This window comes from Numenius arquata, chromosome 3 (assembly GCF_964106895.1).
Source record: "Numenius arquata chromosome 3, bNumArq3.hap1.1, whole genome shotgun sequence".
Classification (NCBI taxonomy): Eukaryota; Metazoa; Chordata; class Aves; order Charadriiformes; family Scolopacidae; genus Numenius; species Numenius arquata.
The window spans coordinates 972501-994753 of record NC_133578.1 but is presented as its reverse complement, the minus strand read 5'-3'; the positions used below and the strand labels follow the sequence as shown (position 1 = coordinate 994753).

Here is a 22253-nt window from a genome sequence, read left to right as displayed (position 1 = left end):
CCATGGCCAGTGACTCCCATGAGCTGAGAGACCCCTCAGGCTGACACCTTTAGGCCAGGGCAGGAGACCTTTCTGAAGCCTCAACTACTGCCTGTTTAGGAATGCTGAGGCATCATGAGTATTTACTCAGTATTTACATGAATATTTATTTCTGAGAAAGGGAAATTTTAACTCTAGGCTGGTCTCTCTCTCTCACCCACCTTTCCACCCGTATGGTGTGTGTTCAAGGCCAGGTTGGAGGGGGCTTGGAGCAACCTGGTCTGGTGGGAGGTGTCCCTGCCCAGGGCAGGGGGTGGCACTGGGTGGGCTTTAAGGTCCCTTCCAACCCAAACCATTCTGTGATTCTGTACACATCAGCTTTGTGGCTGGGGACACTCTTCTGTCCATCCCTGCACCTGTAGGACCTAAAAGTGGCACCTTTTGGCTCACTAGCAAGAAATTCCCAATCGGAGACCTCTGTGTGTGTGTGTTCATGTGTTTATATGCTTTGCTTAGATACATACATATATGAGCATTAATCTGTGATTTGTACCTCTGCTTATACATGTATGTGTTTATTTGGGACCCCTTCTAGCCAGTCCGTGTGAATCTGGCCATCTGCAAATCTGGAACTGAGTCGCTCTTCAATTATTTTGTTTACTCACTTTGTCACCCCCTAAACCGGTTAATGATGAAGCGCTGCTAAAATCCAACCTCTCAATCTGCCTTACCTCATTAATAAAGTTTTGAATAGCAGCTGAATCAAATATTCTCATTCGCTGCACGGTGGCGCGGGGACCCGATGGCAGCGCCCTCCCCGCCTTCGCCCACTGTCTGTCTGTCCATCCGTCCGGCTAGCTGGGGGCAACCGTGGCTTTCTGCAGCTGCAGGGGAGCAGCCCTTCTTCGTTAGAGAAAGGCAGAACTAAGGAACGGAGGGAGGAGCAGGGAACCACTGCTGGTTGTGAACATCAACCAACCGGGAAAGGAGCCGCCTTCCCCGGGAGCGGGGATGTGGCGTTAATGTCAGTCAGCTGTAACTGCTCTCAGGTTTTCACTCACATCCCAGGCTTTTGGCAGGGTCAGGCTGAGCTTTACACCCAAACCCTTCCGTCAGGCAGAGATGACAGTGTAAAACACTACCTGCTCTGCAGCAACAATCCTTTTTACCACCTCTGCGGGCTGAGCCTGGGATCTCTCTTGCTCGAGAGGCAGATTTCAGCTCGGCTTCCTCTGCCCGCTCCGCCTCCTTCTGCCTTTCCAGATAAGAATTTCACTGTAAAGCATTTTCTTTCAAATCCAGTGTTACGTGAAAACTTTGTTAATTTTTAAAACCCGGCCAGCTGTTCTGTTCAGACAAGCACGGTACGCTTTACAGTAGGTTAAGTTCATAGATGGATTAATAACGGAGGGTGTCAGCGCACAGGGAAACAAATGGGGGATGTGATTGATACTGTTTTCTTTCACAGGGCAGGAATTTGATGTCAAAGCCAAGTGTGTTATCAACGCGACGGGCCCCTTCACAGACTCTGTGCGCAAAATGGATGATGAGGAAGTACCCAACATCTGTCAGCCCAGCGCGGGCGTGCACATCGTCATGCCTGGTTATTACAGGTAACGCTATTACTCAAAGCCTGAACCGTTTGGGACTCTCTCTGCTGGTTCTTTAATAAATAAGCCTGCAGAGACGCGTCTCTGGGTTTTATGGCAGTTTTGAATGCACAGTTTTATTTTATTTTTTGTTTAAAAGAGGATTCTGGCACTGTGCTGATTAGAACAATTTAATATATTCAGAAAAGATTGAAGTCTTGTAGTTCTTAGTTAAACCTCACCAGGGCAGAACTCCTGCTGAAGCGGAGGGGCTTTTAGGCAGAGCGTCTACAACAGACTCGTGAAAGGCACCTTTTTTAATAATGAGTTTGAGTTGAGTGTCCTGACTGCTTGTTCGCCCCCCTTCAGAAAACACGAAGCATCTAAAACCTTCCAGAGAGGTTCCCACCTTCATACAAAACCTCCTGTCCTATTAAATGTCATAGAATCATAGAATCACAGGATGGTTTGGGTTGGAAGGGACCCCAAAGCCCACCCAGTGCCACCCCCTGCCCTGGGCAGGGACACCTCCCGCCAGACGAGGTTGCTCCAGGCCCCCTCCAACCTGGCCTTGAACCCCTCCAGGGATGGGGCAGCCACAGCTTCTCGGGGCGAAAATCTGAAACCGTGTGCTGTGACAGTGCCACGTTACGACTCCGCTCGTGGTAAATGCGAACGCAGCATGTGGGCAGTATAAGAAAGTAGTTCAAAGTAACAGACTTAAGTTCCGGCACTGCTGTGGACACAAAGCCACCCTCCCATGGTGGTTCTGGTGGGATCATATCACGGAGGAGGTCCTGGTGGCACCCCGCGAACCCCCCTCCCCACCCCTGCTTCTTCCCTCATTTCTGCTGCAAAACCAAACCCCCTTCTGCCAAGTAAAAGCCTCGTCAGTGGAAACTCAAATATTACCTCTGGTTCCTGAAGTCATTAGCATCCTAATGGAAATTCACGTTTATGGACTTAGCCTGGTTCTGTTGATACAGTGCACTTACAATAATGCCTTCCATAGCAGCAGCGCGCTCCTCCGGGAAGATAAATTCTGATTTCCAGTGCACAACGGGTTGGTTTTGGCGGAGGTGTCCCAACAGGACACGGCCAGAGACTGTAAAATTGAGGCATTTTGGGACTAGTCTAAAATCACTCTCGCATTCTGGTCTTTTTGTTTTTTGTCTCTTTCCATCTGAAAAATGGGAAAATGAGCTGAGAGCTGCTTTAAAGCCTGAGCAGTGTGGGGAAATGGGTTGTAATTCTCCTTTCCTCATGTACTGCGAGAAGGACGGGAGTGATTGACTTTATGGCCCTACAGCAAAAACATGTGAAGCTTTAAAACTTTGGCTCACTTCGTAAATTCAAAGTAGAAGCTGACTTGATATGCACGAGGGCTCCAATTTATTTATTCTGTAATAAGCTAATAATTTTAATTGGAAATGCCGAGAATTCTTGTTCTCCTTGTTCCCCTGTGTATGTCACCGTGTGGGCATTACTTTGCCTGTAAAACAGGATCTGCCCACGTGCTGCCTCCGCAGCGCAGCTGATGAGATCAAACCACATTTCCTTCACGTGGGAGAGCTTCAGTCCAGGAACTGGCTGCTAAATGGGAAATGCTCCTGGGATTTAACCTTGGTTCTATCAGGTCTTCTCCCGGTGCCGAGGAATACTCCTCAGCCAACACAGACTGTCATTGCGCCGCGGCCACTTGCTGGGTGGGAAATGTTTTGTGGAATTTTGGTCCGCGCTCGCACAAATGAAAATTTTTTTAACAGGTAGAGGTTTTTACATATAAACATAATTAAGATTTTGTAAAACTAATGTTAACCTAATGCATTCATTTCCCACGGGTTTCTTACTCATTTATGTTCTTCATTAATAGTCCCAGTATTCCTCCTCTCATTAATTCTATTTTTAGCACACACGTATCTATTCCAGTAGCTGCCGTTCAGTCTCTCTCACTCCCTATTGTTTAAGTGTATTATCTGCTAACACGAGGGAAGGTTTTGGCTACGTTTTTCTGATAGCCTTCCTGCCTGAAGTGTCTCTAGGAGTGCAGTACATTTTTCCCCTCCCTTTCTCACAAATTTCAGATGTTTTCCATCTTTCTTGACTTTTCCTTTCTGCTCTGCCTTCCGGACTCCAGGTAACCTTGGCTGTTCCACCTTAGTTCTACCTGAAGGAAAGTCTCTGATTTGTTCTCTGACTGCATTTGTGGTGCTTTTGTCAAATGCACCTTCAACTAGAGACCTCCCCTGCCTGTGCTCTGTAAAATGCCGTTATTTCATGTCCAGGAATGAACCTGGAATTTCAAGCCTAAGAGTTCTGATCTGTCCTTCAGTTAAAGCATCTTCTCTAGCTCAGGAGTCTATAGGCTCTTAGGTTCTGGGTGTACTTTAATCATCTGTTTTCAAGATTTTTTCCTGATCTATCTTAACGTTGTCCAATTTAACTGCTTTTTGGAAAGGGAATCTTTTTTAAAAGTAGACATGCTCCAAACTCCTTCGGTTGTTTTAAGTCAACTCTTCAATATCCTACTATTGGCCACGTATCTTGATGTTTCTTTGCTGACAGTCCCTTCAGATCCATCCATATTATGCTCCAAGGCCATTTGCATCTAGATTTCTGTGTAAAGGCATTGCTTGATACTTCATATTAGAGTTTACAGTCCTGAACTTACCCATCTTAGTAGCCTTTAAAGATCACTAGAGAAATCCTGCAATGGCTGATATCACTGGAGCTCGTACCACGTTCTCGCATCCATTCTGTAATCTTAGGAATCCGTGTCTTATGAAAACATGTTGTTTTGAAGCATTTCTGGTGTGCAGCAGCGTGGCTCCAGAGGCGCTCCAGAACAGCCAACGTTTAGGTGTTAATATGCTGGTTTTTGTTGGGAAAACACCTTATTTTTCATTTGTTTTGGTGGCTCTACAGTTATTTATATAAGATGGAACAAACATAGTATTAGGTGATTGAGAGAGAGCTTCCAGTATAGCTGGTAGTCGTTAATTCTGCAAATTAATTGTCATATGGAAAACTGTTTCATCCTTTCTCATCACAGAATCACAGAATGGTTTGGGTTGGAAGGGACCCTAAAGCTCATCCAGTGCCACCCCCTGCCCTGGGCAGGGACACCTCCCACCACACCAGGTTGCTCCAAGCCCCCTCCAACCTGGCCTTGAACCCCTCCAGGGATGGGGCAGCCACAGCTTCTCGGGGCAACCTGGGCCAGGCTCTCACCACCCTCACAGCAAAGAAGTTCTTCCCCACATCTCAGCTCAATCTCCCCTCTTTCAGTGTCAAACCCTTCCCCCTCCTCCTAGGGCTCCCCTCCCTCATCCAGAGTCCCTCCCCAGCTTTCCTGGAGCCTCTTTAGGTACCAACCGCAGAGGAACCCCCCCCATCACTGATCTCCACTTGGACATCTAGCCATTGACTTGAGTCAAAAGACTTTGAGCGTGACCGTTCAGCCAGTTCCTTATCCCCCGAGTGCTCCATCCTTCAAACCCCTGCCTCTCCAGTCCAGAGACCAGGATGTCGTGCAGGACAGTGTCAGTGCTTTGCACAAGCCCAGGCAGATGATGTCACTTGCTCTTGTCCACCATCACTGTAACCCCATCGTAGAAGGCCACTAAATTTGTCAGGCCTGATTTGCCCTCAGTGAAGCCATGATTTCCTGTGAAATCTAATTGCAAACCCTTCAGTCCAAGGTGTTGTGGTGAAACTTAGTTTTAAGTCTTTACTTGTTTCTCTTCCTTATTTTTACAGGTTTTCTGAAATCACATTAAAAAAAAAAATCATACTTTTGAGAAAATGTCTAAAGTTGTCTGAATATTCTGATACTGTATATTAAATCTCTAGTTTCCTCTGTCTCTAAATCAATAGCTTTTTCATTTTAAAAAGTAATCATTTGTCTGACTTGATTTACCTTTCACAAATCTGTGTTGACTTCCCCTATTAAATTGTACTTCCCCATCTGTATGCTCAAGCAGTCTATAAATATCATCTAAAAAATGTTCTAATATACATGCTATATATGAAATTTTCAGCTTCTCTTCTAGCCTTTCCAGATATTGAAAACTTACCTTCAGTAAGCAGTTTAGACTCCCTAAAAACGAAACATTCAGTGGTCCTGCTCGCAGCTCTCCTCAGTGGGTAATTCATATCCAAGCAGGTCTTTGTCCGCCTTCGGCTTATTGTGGTTATTGGAGCCCATGGAATTATTCCCCTCGGATGGGCCTTATTCCCACCTGAATGCCTCCCTCCTGCCCTCCTTCCAGATACTTCCGTATTCTCCTGCTCTCGGGAAAAGGTGCAGAACCCGAAGGCAGATTGTTTTAGGACTTCCAGCACCTGAGATGAAAGTCAGCATCTTTCCTTGAAATAAAAACAAACAAACCGAAAAAGGGGCGGCTTAAACGCTTTCCTGTAAAAGCTGTTCCCTTTGAAGGGTGTACAGAAGCCTCTTGTTCTCTGAACTCTAAGCAGAGCTGTTCAGTAAGTTAGGAGGGGTAACTGGGTTTGTACCTGTGGATTTTTTATTTATTTTTTTTTTACATTGTACCAGAAAACATTGATACATAAATTAAAATTTGCTGTAGGAAGAACTGAATCGTTCTGTTTGTGGCGCTGCCATGAATACGTGAAAAATGTCTGGGTAACGGCATCCACTTACTGTCTCTCTTGCCTTTTTTTTAACTCAAAACCCGGTTCCCGGTTGAGGACTGCAGGAGCTGGGAGCACTTGGAGAGTATCCCTGGGGAGCCCGGGGGTTCCCACTGGAGAGGCAGGAGGTTTCCGGACACCGGGAATTTACTGTTCCAACGCTCTCCTAGCGCTTGTGGTTTCGATCTTCCTCTGCTCTCGTTTCCTCTGCTTTTTCTTTCCGTTGCTAAACCTTGCCCCTCCCGCCCCACCTTTATTGTGAATTGCAGAAGCCGTTGAGATTTTGTATGTTTTTACTCTTGTCCTCTGTTTAGGGCTCAGGTAATTGATGATTTGGGTTAATAGTATTTCATCTTTAGTTTTTCTTGTTATACACGTAGACGCACCCAAACAGAACTGGAGTTGTGTTCTTATCCCTTCCACATCAACGTGTGTTCTGTGTCAGCCCCCCCTTGCTTTGTGGCGTGACATAAAGCATTGGTCCAGTTTGGGATTAAAAGCAGTCGTTCATTCCACAATGAGTCTCGGGTATTCGCTGTTTTAAAATTTCCAAATGTTCGTATTTGAAATGGCAGCGAGGCAGACTTTCCCGAGTGAATGGAGATGTGAGATGCCGTTCCTCCATTTAGGTAGAGGTCTGCTAACCTGCTTAGGAAATCAAATTCTAGGAATATCTGAGCATCGCCTTCAAGGGCCTTATTTCTCAGAACTTCTGGGACTACCGTTTAAAGCCAGCTCGTGGCCACGTGGGAAATCTCTGATTTCTTTAAATATTTTTTTAAATTATTTGACCTCAGAACAAAGGTACTGTTCTGATACTTTGTGGGGTACCGGGTGTGCAAGAACAGAACCCCTAGTGACCCCTGGCCCCTGTTGAACCCCGTCCCTTCTTCGTTTCAGCCCCGATAACATGGGCCTGCTTGACCCCGCCACCAGCGACGGCAGAGTCATCTTCTTCCTGCCGTGGGAGAAGATGACCATCGCAGGGACCACGGACAGCCCGACCGATGTCACCTCCCATCCCATCCCAACGGAGGAAGACATAAACTTCATTTTGAACGAAGTGCGCAACTACCTTAGTGTCGACGTTGAAGGTAAACCTTTGGCTCTGTTTTGCCCAGGGAAGGTGCCCACGAGCCTGTGGCCTTTCAGTCTGGGCAAGTGTGTCTGTCTGAAGCTTCTCTGTGGCTGGTCGCTCTGGTTCCTGTGCGTCTGGGTGTTTCTCAAACTAATTGGGACAGAAGTGCCATCACGACCTGTGCATCAGAGCCAAAAAATGATGCTTTTCCAGATACTCCTGCTGCTTGGACTGTTTAAATGGCCATCGGTTCAGGTTTCACATACCCTTATCTGACTGGGGCTGGCTGCCCGGCCGCACGGCCGGGGCGCTGGGCTCTCTGGGTGGCAGAGACAAGGTTTTTTTGAAGGAAAAGGCTTTTCTTGAAGGAAGTTGTTCTGACTTTTCCCATGTCTTTGCTTTTATTCCCATTTTTCTAGGCAACTTTATTCTTAGAATCTACTTTTCTTGATGGGGTAAATATCTGATAGTATCAGTTTTCAGCGGGAGAGGAAAGTGCAGTGGGCAAAAAGGAGAATTTATAAAAATGACTTGGTGACAGTTGTTGCCTTCGGTAGCTGAGCTGGGGACAGGTTTGTGGTAAGATGCTGCTTTGACTCAGTGCCGGCTTAAAGGAGAGGCTTCTTCACAGTGAGCTGTTAAAATTATTCTGTGAGGGCATTTGTACTTCTGTATTTCTCTTGTAGTAGCAGCATTACAATAAATCTCAAGAGCACTCACTCAGGAGCGTTGCAGCATCCTCAGATGTAGGAACCCGTGCTGTCCAGAGGCTGGGAATGCCGGATTGCCTATTTCCTGAGGGGAGTAATCCATGGCTCTGGGTTTTATAAAGTTCAGCAAAAGTCCTTGGGAAACGTGCCTTTAGGTTTTTTGAGCAGAAGTCGCTCTCAATGAGTGCGTTAGGCCGGACAGGCAGAGTTAGGACTGTGAATAAGACAGAGATACTTGCAAGGTATTTTCCAGAAGCACGTTCCGAAGTGTTTAATTCTTTGGAGTGAAACCCACCTGGGTGCCCGCTGGTTTTCACATCCGCAATTAGCAGTGTTTATAGATTGCCCGTTATTGAATTAACAACTGTGCCGGCCGTATCAACCCGCTGCAGACCTGCCTTTTTGCTGCCAGAGACAGTGCCAGGGTTATCAACTTACACAGGCTTGGCTCTGCTCCAGCTGCTTAATTACGGTGTCACGCATGCTGCTTTTTCTAGTTTCATTAGTTTATAAACCTAATATGGTATCTTATTTCTGTGATTAACACTTCATTTTGGCAGGTTAAACATGCTGGCGGAGCATCATTGATTTCTGAAATCTATTTTGTGTTCTTTGGGGGATATTTTTACACCCTTTTACTGATTTTCAATTATCATTTGTTTGGAAGTTGTATAAAAAAAAAAAATATGTTCCGAAGACTTGGGTATAAAGTAAATCAGTCAGTTTTTCTGTTGCAAATTTAATAAGCAGCAGAATTCATTGCATTAAATTCTCTAGTGGTCCCACATTTTATATATTCAAAAAAGTGACTTTGAGAAGCTGGGCTGGTTTTGAACCATTGTTGAGGACAAGTGTGACACTTGTGGGACAAACTTCCTTTTGGTTTCTAAAATGCAATGTGAGGTCTGTCCAGTTGGCAGCAGTGGACACGGCGGAGGCTGGGTGCTGAGGGGGTGGTTTGGGTTTGGGATTTAGGGGTTTTTGAGCTGCTGCGTGAGTTCAACAGTTGAATCTCTCTTGGTTGATCCATTTTCAGGATCTCTCTGTTCTGTTGGATTTTTAACCAGCATGGAAAAATAGGATGTTTCTGTCTGTTTCAGGCTGGAGAATATTACTTTGTCTTCCCAACAAAATACTGATCAGGGCTGGGTTTAGTTGTGTAGCCTGGCTTATTCCATTGCTTTGGAGAATCTTCTCCAGCTCTTTGAGCTGCTCACCCAACAAGCACGGGGTGGTGCAGGCCTTGCTTCACAGCGGAAAAAAATAGTTTTACCTACCTGAAGGCAGTGCCACAAAGACCGTGGGAGGGATTCGAGGTAAACACCCAACCAGTTCCTGCTGACTTTGGCTGATCTTTGGTCCTGGGCAGTGAGAAGAGGAGACGTGTTGGCAGCATGGAGTGGCATTCGTCCCCTGGTCACAGACCCCAACTCCAAGGACACCCAGTCGATATCCCGCAATCATGTCGTTACCATCAGCGAGAGTGGCCTTGTCACAATAGCAGGTACTGGAACTTCTTCTAAAGTACAGCTTCGCTGGGCTTCCCCAGGGGATTTTCTTCAAAACTTGTCATGTTACAGGATAATCCTTCATATTCCTATAGATATGACCTGTCAGGGATAGCACGAGTGGCTCCTTTGAGCAAGTCGAGTAAGAATAATGGGATATATAAAATATATATAGTACGTACCAACTGCCTATTCCTCTTGCTTTCCCCAAATGTGTGGTTCCAGGTGGGAAGTGGACAACCTACCGCGCCATGGCACAGGACACCATCGATGCCGCTGTTGAGGCGCACCACCTGAAGGCAGGTTCCAGTAAAACCATTGGGCTGCAGCTCCAAGGGGCTGAGGACTGGAGTCCCACCCTCTACATTAGGCTGGTCCAAGACTATGGACTAGAAAGCGAGGTGAGTCATGGTTGCTGTGGATGCTCTGGTGTTTCTGTGTTGGAGGGTTTCGGTTTTTCCACTAAATCTAACACCAGCATAACCCATACAAAGGTCTGTTGAGCCTGCTCGGCCTGAGCCGAGCTCATTATCTGGCCGGGGCAAAGATAGTTTTAACAAAAATAAATTCTAGTAATTATTCTTCTTTTCTTCCCTTTTCTCTTCCTCCTAATCTTGGCTGTTTCCTGCTTTAAAGTGTTATGACATGGTAGGGTCTGTCTTCCCAAAAAAATCTCCCCTCCAGGTGTGATCCCAGCGTGGCAGAGGAGTTGGAGCATCGTTGGTGACAGTTGTCTTGACACACACGGTGGTGTCAGTGCTGACCCGTTCCCAACACAAGCAGTTTCTCCCACACACTCAAAATCTAATATCTTCTTCAGCTTATTTGCTATTGTTAGTAAGAGAATTGACGAGAAAAATATTTGTATGTTTGATGTGCTTTCAAAAGCATATTGAATTCCTTTCCAACCCCATAGGTGGCGCAGCATCTGGCTGCCACGTACGGAGACAAGGCCTTTGAGGTGGCCAAAATAGCCCAAGTTACAGGAAAGAGATGGCCCATCGTTGGGAAACGCCTCGTATCTGAATTTCCTTATATTGAAGCTGAGGTATGTGGAAAAACTTCATAATGTTCTTTGGTTCTCTTCTTGGGATAAGCAGGTTCCCCCCTGTAAAACATCTCCATAAGCCCTTTCCTTTCAGGTCCAGATTTTTTTTTCTGTTTTTTCCCCCTTCTCTGGAGCATGGTGTATTTTTATCTTTATATCTACACATATTACTATATTGATATATAATTAAATACTCAAATCTCATGTCTCTTTTTTATTTCACATATACGTGTTTGATCCCAGATGCATTTTATAAAGCGTTCCGAGGAAAAAGGGGAGCTTTTCACACCCTCCTCTGGGTTGGCTGGGAACTAGTGAGAGAGAGTTGGTTTTGCACAGCCAGCCCAGAGTGGGGTTTGTGATGCCAAGCGTAATTCCTGACAGCGCCTGGCTGCTTTCTCCCCTGCATTTCCCCCCTTGCCTCACTGCCGTAGGTTGTCTATGGCGTTAAGGAGTACGCCCGCACGGCGGTGGACATGATTTCCCGACGGACTCGCCTGGCCTTCCTCAACGTGCAGGCTGCCGAGGAGGCCCTGCCCCGCATCGTGGATATCATGGCCAAAGAACTGAACTGGAGCGAGCAGAAAAAAAAGGTACAAAGGGCCTTTTTCATCTGCAACTGTTTTGCTTTTCTTAAGTAGTTTCCATGTTAACGATCTAAATGAGTTGAATAGAAAACTTCAAGCGCTGCTTTTGCCCGGAGAGGATGAATCACTTGGTGCATTTCATTAAAAAGCCTTTATCAAAATAGCTGTGGGATGAGTCGGTATTGGCTGGGGGCGGAGGGGAGAGTGAGGATCTGTATCCTGGTTTTCCCTATTTTAAAGCAGACCTGGCGTTACCATCCCATCCCTGTTCAAATATTTTTAGTGACGCTTTTCAACAGATCTGCCTCAGAAAAGGAGGATCTTGTAACCTGTGTCACTCCTTTTTCTCTGCTGTATCTTTTGAAAAGCGAGGATACTGAGTTTGCACCGGTCTCTGCCCTGAATTGATGTCCAAGGCCGTCGTTAGCTCCCTGTGCCCCAGCGGGTCTGTGCTCAGACTGCAGTGTGGGACTCACCCCACTCCCCCTGTGGCGCTGAGAAGGGGCGCGTGGTTTGGGACTTGTTTCGTCCCAAAGCAAACAGAGCCTGGGGATGCTCTCCTGGCTCTGCCACTCCACAGGGGATGGGACGTTTCCCTTGGGCTGTGCATGGAACCTTCCAGCCAGGTAGAAGTTTGACCAGCATTCTGGAAGGAGCTCACTTGAGTCCTGCCAGCCAGGGGGGCCTGCTGTGACCCTACAGCCCCCCCGAGAATTGTGAGCTGTTGCCGGTATGTTGAGCAACCTCGCAGTCAGGGGTGTTTGACTGAAGGTGGAGGTGTCTCACCCTTACCCGTTGAGGTTCGCTCTTATCATTTACCATGTTAAACAAAGCTACATCAACCCTTCCATGACAATAGGGTATGAAATGGGAAGCTTGCAGAGAAACCAGCGGGACGTCAGAGTGGCAGGGACCCACTCCACGCCGTCTGCAACTGCTGTGAGCTCCCTGGTGCCACCAGGCAGCCTCTGCGTGCCCTGAATGCCCCTTTCAAAAAGTCTCCTTTTCTTTCCAACTGGCTAAACCCCACCCTGAGTTACTGAGCATCTCCTCTGCGGCCGGCCCTGGCCCCTTTTGGAGTGTTGTGTCCTTACAGCAATCCCACACATGCTGTATTTCAGCTTGACGGAGGAGACAGTTCAGTGCCCATCCAGAAGGGCATTGTTTAATTTAATTAACAGTAGAAATTCTTTGCTGTGAGGGTGGTGAGAGCCTGGCCCAGGTTGCCCCGAGAAGCTGTGGCTGCCCCATCCCTGGAGGGGTTCAAGGCCAGGTTGGAGGGGGCTTGGAGCAACCTGGTCTGGTGGGAGGTGTCCCTGCCCAGGGCAGGGGGTGGCACTGGGGGGGCTTTAGGGTCCCTTCCAACCCAAACCATTCGGTGATTCTATGATTCTGTGGTTTTAGACCTCAGAGTAAGACCGTTAAATAAGTCTTTGTCGATTTGGGACTTTAAGGCTAATTTCTGTGCTTGTATTGAAGTTTGTAAGAGTAGCCTGGCAGAGTTCGTTAGCTGCCGTGTGGGCTGTTTAATATCTGTGCCCAGGTGGCAGATGCTCGTCTCGCTCTCAGAGCCGTGGTTGGGACCCATCACTGCAGAAAGGACTCTGTTCTCCAGCGCTTTATCTATATCAGGTGTTCATCACATTAAAAAACTGGCTATGGAAGGCCTTTCAGGTAAAAACATGAAAAAACCCGCCTGGTGCTGAGCCTCCTGGGTTTTTTTGCTGGTTTCAGACCGGTGAAACACTGCACTGAGCTATCGGCTGGGAGTTCAATGGCATTCTGTAGGCCTGCCCTGCAGATGCGGTTCTTCGCGGAACAGGTAGATGTACCACGGGGGACTCAGGGCCGGGAATGGTCCTAAAGGCATTTACACGGTAATTAAAAGTTTTTACTAGGCTTGATACCTCTTTTCAGGACTAAAAAGTGCCTAAGCTTAACACTTTTTTTTTAAATTGTTTTCAGCTACCGTCTGCTTAATTTTTGGACCTTAGATAAATTCTACTTAAGTGGAAGAAGCTAATAAATATTACATTAAAAAGAATTGTGTAAGAACTTGCTATTCCTCAGAAATACAGTTTTTCTTTTCTGTTGTAGGAAGAATTTGAAGCTGCTAAAAAATTTCTCTATTATGAAATGGGCTACAAAGTAAAATCAGATCAGTTAGCAGACAGCTCTGAAATCAGCCTAATGCCTTCGGATATCGAGAGGTGAGTGGAGTCAGAGCTCCCTGTGCTGCAAGGAATTAATACCCGTCATTGCTCCCAGCGCAGGTTTCCCCACTGATAACCTTATCTTGCAGGTACAAGAAGCGATTCCACATGTTTGACAAGGACAAGAAAGGGTTTATTACTATCCTGGACGTGCAGCGTGTCTTGGAGGTAACGTTTCCTTGGGTTCCTTTAGTTTCCTCTTGGAGCCACTTCTCCAGGTTTGGGAGCGTGGCACGGGCGGCGCTGAGGGATCGGGCTGACGAGCCTCGGTGCTTTGCTTCCTCCAGAGCATCAGTGTGCAAATCGCTGAAAATACACTCCATGACATTCTCAATGAAGTGGACCTCAACAAAAACGGACAGGTGGAGCTCAACGAGTTTTTGCAGGTGGGTGTGTTTGTGTGTGACGGCAGAAGCTGTACCTTCCACGCACAAAGGCGCGGGGATTTAATTTTTCCCCTCTGGCTGAGGGCTGGAGACTGGGTGAGGGTCACTTGGGGACACGCTGTGGTGTCAATGCCCTTTGCCTCATCACAAAAGAAGTGACACACAGAGCCACCTTCCAGCAGCTTTGGAATTCAAGGATTTTTTTTCACGTGCAGAAACAACAAGACCCAAAGAACAAGCCCAATTTAGAAAGAATACCATAGTATAGACCTGAATTTGGCTTTTTTAATACAGAAATGCTGTTTAAATGTATCCAAAATGCTGCAGTTGCCCGTTGGAAGGTGCATGGCACAGTTACGTGCACTGACATTTATCTGGGTCTGTGAAGTGATTAGTGGTTCCTCAACTATTCTGAATATTTTAAAGAATGAGCTTGCGGTTAGAGCCCATCCAGGCCATAAAATCCCATTTTAACTCCTGGATTGGCCAACATTGTCTCAGTTCGTGTGAAAGACAATACCCTGACAACCCACACGCCTGCTTTTTGCAGGGCTTTAAAATAAAATTAAATACATAGAAAAATAAAAATCCAGGGTGCTGCTCGCTGTTGGTTTGCCCAGCGCTGGTTTCGTGGAGCCTTCCCTGGTGCGGTGTTTGAAGGGACGGCCCTGTCCCCCTGCCCGGTGGCAGTGATGGATGCCGAACAGGAGAGAAATTAATGCTGGGGATTTTGGTCAATGTCAGCCCTTTCTTCACTGTGTCAAGTTAAACAAACAAGATCAAGGCAGAGGAAATGGTAATTGTCTCTCTCGAGATGAGCTGGAGATAAGAGCAGCGTTGTTGAATCTAAATGCAGAAACATTTCACAGGTTGTGTCCAGCATTGGAAAAAGGACTATTTATTTGCCTAAAATGCAGCAGTTTAGCTGGGGAACTGAAATGCATTCGGGGGAAGGAGGAAAAAAACCCCAAACAAACCATGGAGGGGGGAAAAAGAAACAACCGCTTTGGGAGTTTATGCTTTAAGTATTCAAATATAAGAGAAAATCAGAGCTGGTTTCCTGGCTATTGGAAAGGATCTCCCTCTTACATCCCTCTGCGTGTGAAAACTTGTAATTGGTGGGGGGGAACCCACCATTTACTGTGTTAAACTGTAATTTGGTTAGTTTGGGAACATTGTGGTTAAGAACTTGAAACAACGAGTAATTTACCTCTTCTGTGGATTTTTTTTTTGGTGGCTTCCTGGGGCTTTTGGTTCACCGTGCTGAGCAGCCTCACTGGGGGCTGCCTGCCCCCCGTCGTAAGATGTGTACAATATGAGAGGCAGGGCACTGTTTTGGTGCAGTGTCACAGTTGCGCAGTGGGACTGTGGAGCTGTGTGGCTGCTGGCTTCTCCTCTGCATTTCCCACTGTAATGTGAATATTGAACACAGCATTGGCACCTGCAGAGGGGGGAGCAGCACGTGGAGCCAAGCGCTGAGGGGGAAATGCGGTAATAAAATCAACGGGAGGTTGCCATGGAAGGAACAAAACACATTAAATGTTTGTTTAATTATTATTTTTTTTAATGGCTCGGTTAAGTCAGTTCCCGATGCTTTGCTGTTTGCTTTCTGAAAACTTTGAAGGAATTGGGTTTCACGGTGGAATGCGGCAGCGGCTGTTGCTCTGAAGACTTGCCCGCAGAAGCCTCATGCCGCTGTCACTTCTGCTCAGGAAAGGAGGGGGACCTTGGGAGGAGCTAGTTTTGGTGTGTAGAGGCAAAAAAAACCCTCCCATTTTAAATCAGGAGGAAGCTTTTTTCCCCAGCAGCAGATTTCCTTTGGGGACCTGGCAGACCCACGTACCAGAAGCTCCTGTTTTCGTGGCGGTGCCTGACCATCAGCCATCATTTTTGTGGTCGCTTCCCAAAGAGCCAGGGGTGTAGTCACACCGGGCAGACACAGGACGGGTGGCCGAGCTGGCTGTCACCAGGACGAGCGGATATAATTAATAGATTTTCCTATATAGGGGAAGGAATCCGAAGGATCCTTAGTGCTGGATGGCAGGAAGAAATTGCATTGTGTGAGCGACCATGGCTTTCCACAGCCGTCCCTGACAAGCCGCCGGCATGTAATTTCAACTCTAATGCTCACTTTATCCGTGGGATAAAAAAGAATTAACTAAAAACCTTAGCACTAGTGTGTGTTCGTTAAGATAGAGCTGAGTCCGGTCTCAAGGACTTAAAGGCAAATTAGTTTTAAAAGTCTATAAAGGAATTTGGATTTGAAAGAGTTGTGGAAGTCAAGTGTGCTGCCTCTGCAAAGCAGGGCGTGTGAATGGGAGAGGGCATGGTCGGGGGCGGTAGGAGATCAGGAATGGTGTTGCTCTGGTAGCTACAGCTTTCGGGTATTAAAAGGAAAAAAAAAAAAAAAAAAAGAAAAAGTCACCCAAAAGCAGTGGTGAAATCGCTGGGTTCTGCTGCATCCTTAAATGTCACTGAAACCCCCTGGTACTGACGGTTGCCTGCGCTGTAGCTTCCAACTGGATGGCGTTTGGTTCTTGTGCTCCTCCTGCCACCGACGCCTCGCCAGACCTTCGGGATATTTCTGGAAAACGTACATGAGCTTTGAGGGGAGGCTTTGAAACCAGACGGCTTTATACATGGAAAAATCAGTTCTGTATACTCATTAATTGCCATGTCCAGGAGCCAGGAATGAGCGTTAACTCGGCTCTTTAGACTGGAAGGGTGTTAGTGTCACCAACGGTGGCTGAGGTGTCTGTCCCCTTCTCCTGCAGAGCACGGCGCTGGTGTCCTGTGGTCGGTGGGTGAGGGGCTGGACCTCCTGCCTCTGTTCTCTGTCCTGCAGAGGAGCTAACGGGCTGCTCTCCTCTTGTGTCCCCAGCTGATGAGCGCCATCCAGAAGGGCCACGTGTCGGGGAGCCGGCTGGCCGTGCTGATGAAGACGGCGGAGGAGAACCTGCGCCAGAGGGGGGTGATCTCGGTGGACCGCAGCGGGGGGGGGCTCTGAGCTCGAGCCCAGAGAGCTCTGCTGGTGGCCACCCAGACGCCCGGCCGCCTCTGCTGAAAAACATTCCAGTGCTTCTGAGTGTCCTGGCTTGGTGACGGTGACGGTGTCTGTCCAGCGCTGTAGCTCTTGCAAAAACACTTTGGTGTGTTTGTTCTTGTTATTAACGTTTTTCTGTGCAGCTCCTCCTGCTCCAGGACCTGGCCTTTGGGGTGGGGTGTTCTTGAGACACAGGGGTTCAGGAACACGGTCTGGAGAGATGTGGGTGCACCCACTGCCTTCTTCGTTACCTTTTCTGTCTCCTTCACCTCCAGAGAAAACAGCTCAGAAAGCGAATTCCGCTCTTAAACGCGTTGCAAATCTGCGGTTGGTGTTTCGGAGCGGCTCAGCAGAGAGCCGGAGAGGGAGGGCCCGTGGCCTGGCTCGGGGACAGTGTCACAGAAGGCACAAAGCCGCCACTTCCCCAGGTGGTGACGCTGGGGAAGAGCTGGCTGGGCTTGCTCCTTGGGTCACTCTGTCACCGCGGTGCCACCAGGACGCGGCTGGGCAGAAGCATCGGCAGTATGAAGCTGGGGAACTATGAGGCGTCTTCGTTAATCACCCCCGCTAATGATTTGGTTAAAAGCTTGGGGACAGCTTCCCTTTCTCCCATATTAATAAAAACAATTCTTCCTTTAATAAGTAGCGTTGTCTGGCGGGTGGTGTTTGATGCTGTGAAGTGCTTCCTGCTGTTCCCAGTTTGGGACGAGCACTGGTGACAGGTAGAACGTGGCAGGTTTTGGCAGCACGAGTCTTAATTGTTGATTTACAAATTCCCAAGCAGCCAGTGGAGCGGTGGGGCTGGGTTTGCGTTCCCCTGACTCTATTCTAGAAAAGCAAAAGGGCTATTTTTCAGCAGATTAATTATAGAAAAAAAAAATGGGTGGTTTTTTGTTTTGTTTTGTTTTTTTTTAAAAAAAAAAAAAGGAGCACTCGGTGGAGGTGTTGTGATGAGTGTTGTACCCGGCTCTTCCCTCCCTGCTCTCGGGGCGCCCGGGCTCGGCCTCGGGTGGGAGATTCTCAGCAGGGAAGGGAAAGTCCCGAGAGCGGGTTTATTGATGAGTGTGTCGTTCTCTTCGGTTCTTTGAGCGTAAATACCAATTTAGCCTCAGTCCAAGGCGCCGGAATTCCTGCTGGTGTAAAATCTGCTGAGTTTTAGCTGCTGTCCCCGCTGTCACTGACGGGGGTACCGGGGGGGTTTCTCTGGGATTGTAAAAGGGAAATGATTACCTACGCAAACGGAGCGGGGGTGTGGAGCATAGGAACTACAGAGTTGTGTTGGGCTGGAGGGACAGAGTCCTTTAATAAAAAAAAAAAATATAAAAATTCAAGTGTTTACGAATAGTAGATACAACAACAGAAAAAGGGGGGGGCGGAATAAGCCTCATTTAAAGTTCAGTGAATGTTCTGTTTCCATCAGCACAAACAGTAGGTAAAATCTGGAGGGAAGGAGGGGGTCTCGGGTAAAACGCCTTTCCGATGGTTTTTGCATGTCAAATGTCTGGGGTTTTGATGCTGCTTGTACCAAACTGCAGATATTGGGGGGGGTGGGGGGTGGGTATGTGGCTTTTGCTTCGAGCCCCGTGCTGGGGGGGCACGAGGGGCTGGCACCTTTCACTGTCTAAGAATTTTTATAGGAGCCAAGGGGTTTGTTTCTGTGGTCCTGTCAAGTTTTCTGTGTGAAATACGTTTCGTCTGTTCAGGTGAATTACGGGAGTGTTTGGCACAACTTTGTGTTTCCCAAACCTTTCTCGGGTGGGAACACAGAAATGGATTTTACATGGAATGCAGGACTGGGGGGGAACGAATGTACGATACACGGGTTGTTCGGGTTCAGTGAGGAGGGAAGGAGGGAGGAGTGTTAGGATTCTACTGTTAACAACAATTTAAGAAAACATAAAAAGGAGTAAAAGCAAAGAGACCTTTTCCAGGCCACATAAAGAAAAATATTTACAATATTTAACATATTTTATATGGTTTAAAGAAAATTTCTCCTCCACTCCTCTCTAAACAGCACGGTTAAGAATGAATGATACAGGTTTACCTGTAAGGGCAGGATTTCCCGCTCTGTGCCCAAAGTGCCCTCCTTCTCTCCCGTGCCGGTAGTCCTGGGTGCAGAGCGTGGCGTTGGGATGCTCCTGGCTGGGTGTGTGTCTGCGGCAGGAATTCCCTTTGCATCTCAGCCCTTCGCTACCCGTGTCTCGGCTCCTCCTTACGGCTCAGCCAGGTCGGGGGGAGCCGGAGCTACAGCTCCGCGGGGGAAAAAAACCCAGAAATATTTATTTATCACCTCCCGTTTGGTTTCAGGAGCGGTGCCTTTGTGCTTTGGGTATTTTTTTCCCGTGGATGTGCTGTAGGAAGAGTTGTGAAATGTCACTGTCTCGCGTTGCTCTCAGCTGGGGGGAAACGCAGTCATGCGATCTTTTTTTTTTTCTTTCCTTTTTATTTTTTGTGAGGTGGGGTTTGGATTTCTGGATACAGTGGGGAGGGGCGTTATTTTGTGTTTTACAGGTGCGCCTGTACCTGCCGTGTGTTTATCCAGCCGGGCGTGTGAAATCCGTGTGGATCCGTGTGGACACACACCCGCACACACACACACACTGCGCCTCCCACACCTGGCACGGGGGCGTTCTGTTCGGCTGCTGCTCGGACCCAGCTGTGAAATGCCATGTTTGAGGCCGGGTTGTCATTTTTATAACTGTCTTGGTGTTTTACTGCCGTTATTTATTACTTTTGATATACGGAATGAGCCGCATGCATTTATAGAGCAATAAGAGGATGTATTTAATGTGCCTTGTTTTTAACTGAGTAAGGACTGAAAGCATGAATCAATAAAAACTGATTAAAAACACTCCCTTCGCCGGCAGTTTGTGGTGGCACTTACGAAAATAACTTGGATTAGCCTTGAAAAAGTTTATTTTTAAAGGAAAAATGCGCGGATGGACCCTTCTCAGCCAACACGGTGTAATTCTGCCCGGGCTTTCCCGTTTTAGCTCAGGATTTAGCCCCTCAGTAGTTGAGAAGCGAGAAGGAGGAGTTGAGGCAGCACTTGGCATTCCCAGGGTAAGGTATTCCGGAATTGCAGCCAATTGGCCTGGCGTTGGGGGGAGGCTGGGGGGGGGGGGAAATGCCAGGCGCCAGCCTTCCTTTGCACACTGATGAATTTTATCCTAACTAAAATCAATAGGAATGAACGGCAGAGATTTCATAATCCATTTTGATCATTTTACATGTCAAGTGAGCGCGGGGGTTGCCATGTGTTGATAAATGTTCCCACAGAAAAAAACCGCGATATATTTTCATTGTCAGTAAATCAGTAAAGCTGTTATCGGTTTTAACGCAATTTTTATAATCTCCATATTATTTTATAGGTTTTAATTTACACTGGTGATAGGGATTTTCCACCCCTGCGCCGTGGCTGTGCTGAGTTGGGGGGGCTGTGTACGTGCAGCTGGAATAGCTCCCTCCGCATGCACCCCCCCCAGGAACAAACACCACCGGCACCTCCGGACTGTAATTACAAATATTAGGAATTTTATCTCATCTGCGGAGTGTAAGTAATACGTCAGAAAACGTTTGCCACAGTCGTCTTCATCCCAAATATGTCGCAGCACTAAAATTGCCCGGGGCCCTGGTCCTGACTTTCCCACCTGAGCCCGGACTGAAACGCGGGAGGGGGGTTGTGGAGCAGCATTTTGGGGCCAAATGGTCCAAAATTCAGATTTTTGGCGGCTTGTGTTCGCTTGCACTCTGCAGCCCGTTTCAGAAATACGGTGCGGGGGGAATATCACAGCAGCATTAATATTTCAGCGCCGATGCCGGGCTGGGTGTTCCCCGTCTCAGCCAGGAGCTGATTGCAGCTGCCCAGCGGAGAAATCCCTCTCTGTCCGGGGGGAACCATCGCTGCCCGGGGGCCGCCTTCCTCCCCGCTCAAAAATGAGGGGGTTTGGCCTTTCTGGGGGTGCTCAGCCTCCAGGATTTCATCCCCGCTCCCCGATTTGAGCGAAACCCCCCCCCCCCAGTTTTTCACACACCCGTACCCTGACGGGGGGTGACAGCCACCGCCGCTGGGAATCGATGCTCCCTGCCCTGGGAAGGCGCCGCCGGGATAATCCCCCCTCTTCCCGTTTTGCAAATAAAGGCAGAGATTAAATTCTGCTCCCCTGAGCGAGCCGTCAGCCTGCTTGTTTAAAAGCCTTCTGCCACGTCCATTACGCTCTCCGGTTGGATACGGGCAGGGGGTCTGCTTTCCCTTAAATCTGGGGGAGTTTTAACTGAATAATCATATATTTAACTGAACAATCATATATTTAGCTGAACTTGATCCTCAGGCAATGCCAGCCCTGTCCCCCGTGATTTGTCTGCTCCCCCCGGGACTGAACTGACTGCACTAAATCCTGCAGGTTTGGGGGCTTTTTCTTCCCCCCACGATGCTCAGACCCCGGCGGGGGGACGCACACGGCTCTGCCTCTCGCTGCCCCTCCCCGGGCTGCCTTCCCCGCGCCACCGCCGCGGCAAAACTTGGTGCTGTGGTACCCGGCTCATCTGTGTGTCCAGGCAATGCAAAGGTAATTAGGTTAATGAGCAAAGGGAGCCGGGGTAGTGTCACCCAACTGGAAGGTCCCTCACAAAGCAGCGCCCCCCCCCCCCCCCCCGAATAAACAGCCCCTCGCTGCCTTTCACTTGCTCTCCTCTAAGTTGTTGCTGAGTTTATTTTAGTGAAGCGCACGGAGTCATTTATTTATTTATTTATTTTAGCATATCTCCAATTAACTGATTGGCAATTCATTTTTATGCAGGCGGAGCTCCCCCTGCCCAAGCGGAGAAGCTGTAAATCTTAGATCTATTGAAGTGACAGCGAAATATATTTCATTTCTCCCCATGAATCATTTGCCATCCTTATTGCAGAAAAATGGCAAAATTATGGTGTACCGTGTTTTCATAAATTACTGCTTTTCTCTCTCCCCCGACCTCCCCCCCCCGCATCCCCCCCAGTTTGTTCCAGAACTCGCTGGGGAGGGCTGGGAGCGTGGGAACCCCGAGTGCTGGGCGAACAGGGCTCGTTCCTCACCAAATCCACTGAAAAACCTGAAAAAAACTCTCTAAAATTGTGCAGGGAACCGCAACAACTGGTACAGCTTCAGAACTGGTATTTGTTGAAGTTACTTTGAGTTGTGAAGAGGTTGGCCGGGGCCGTTCTTACTCTAACGCAGAGGGGAGGGAGCAGTAAGCACTGCCGCTGGGACTATTGCGGTTTTATTTCCCAAAGAGCAGGCGGCAGTTCCTCTGGATTTCTGTTCTCCTGCCTCGGGATCTGGGTCTTTTTCTGCGTTTGGGAATGTAGAGAATTCCTTCTCCAAAGAGCTATAGTTTGCAAAACAATCTTTTAAAATCTTGGCAATAATACTTATTTTGAAATCCTAGAGAAATGATGCATTTATTACACTTGGGGTTTA

At 47.9% G+C, this 22253-nt stretch overlaps 1 protein-coding gene across 1 annotated transcript in view; it reads left to right on the top strand.

Annotated features, from left to right (window-relative positions):
* GPD2 (glycerol-3-phosphate dehydrogenase 2) overlaps positions 1-18100 on the top strand; it is a 57984-nt gene extending 39884 nt beyond the window's left edge. Inside the window, exons 8-17 of the mRNA XM_074144818.1 lie at positions 1448-1592; positions 7125-7318; positions 9382-9516; positions 9746-9921; positions 10437-10568; positions 11003-11161; positions 13253-13365; positions 13458-13536; positions 13656-13754; positions 16636-18100. Of these exons, the coding sequence (XP_074000919.1) occupies positions 1448-1592; positions 7125-7318; positions 9382-9516; positions 9746-9921; positions 10437-10568; positions 11003-11161; positions 13253-13365; positions 13458-13536; positions 13656-13754; positions 16636-16761 (1358 nt within the window). The 3' untranslated portion in view covers positions 16762-18100. The remainder of the gene's footprint in view (positions 1-1447; positions 1593-7124; positions 7319-9381; positions 9517-9745; positions 9922-10436; positions 10569-11002; positions 11162-13252; positions 13366-13457; positions 13537-13655; positions 13755-16635) is intronic.
* Positions 18101-22253: the final 4153 nt, after the last annotated feature.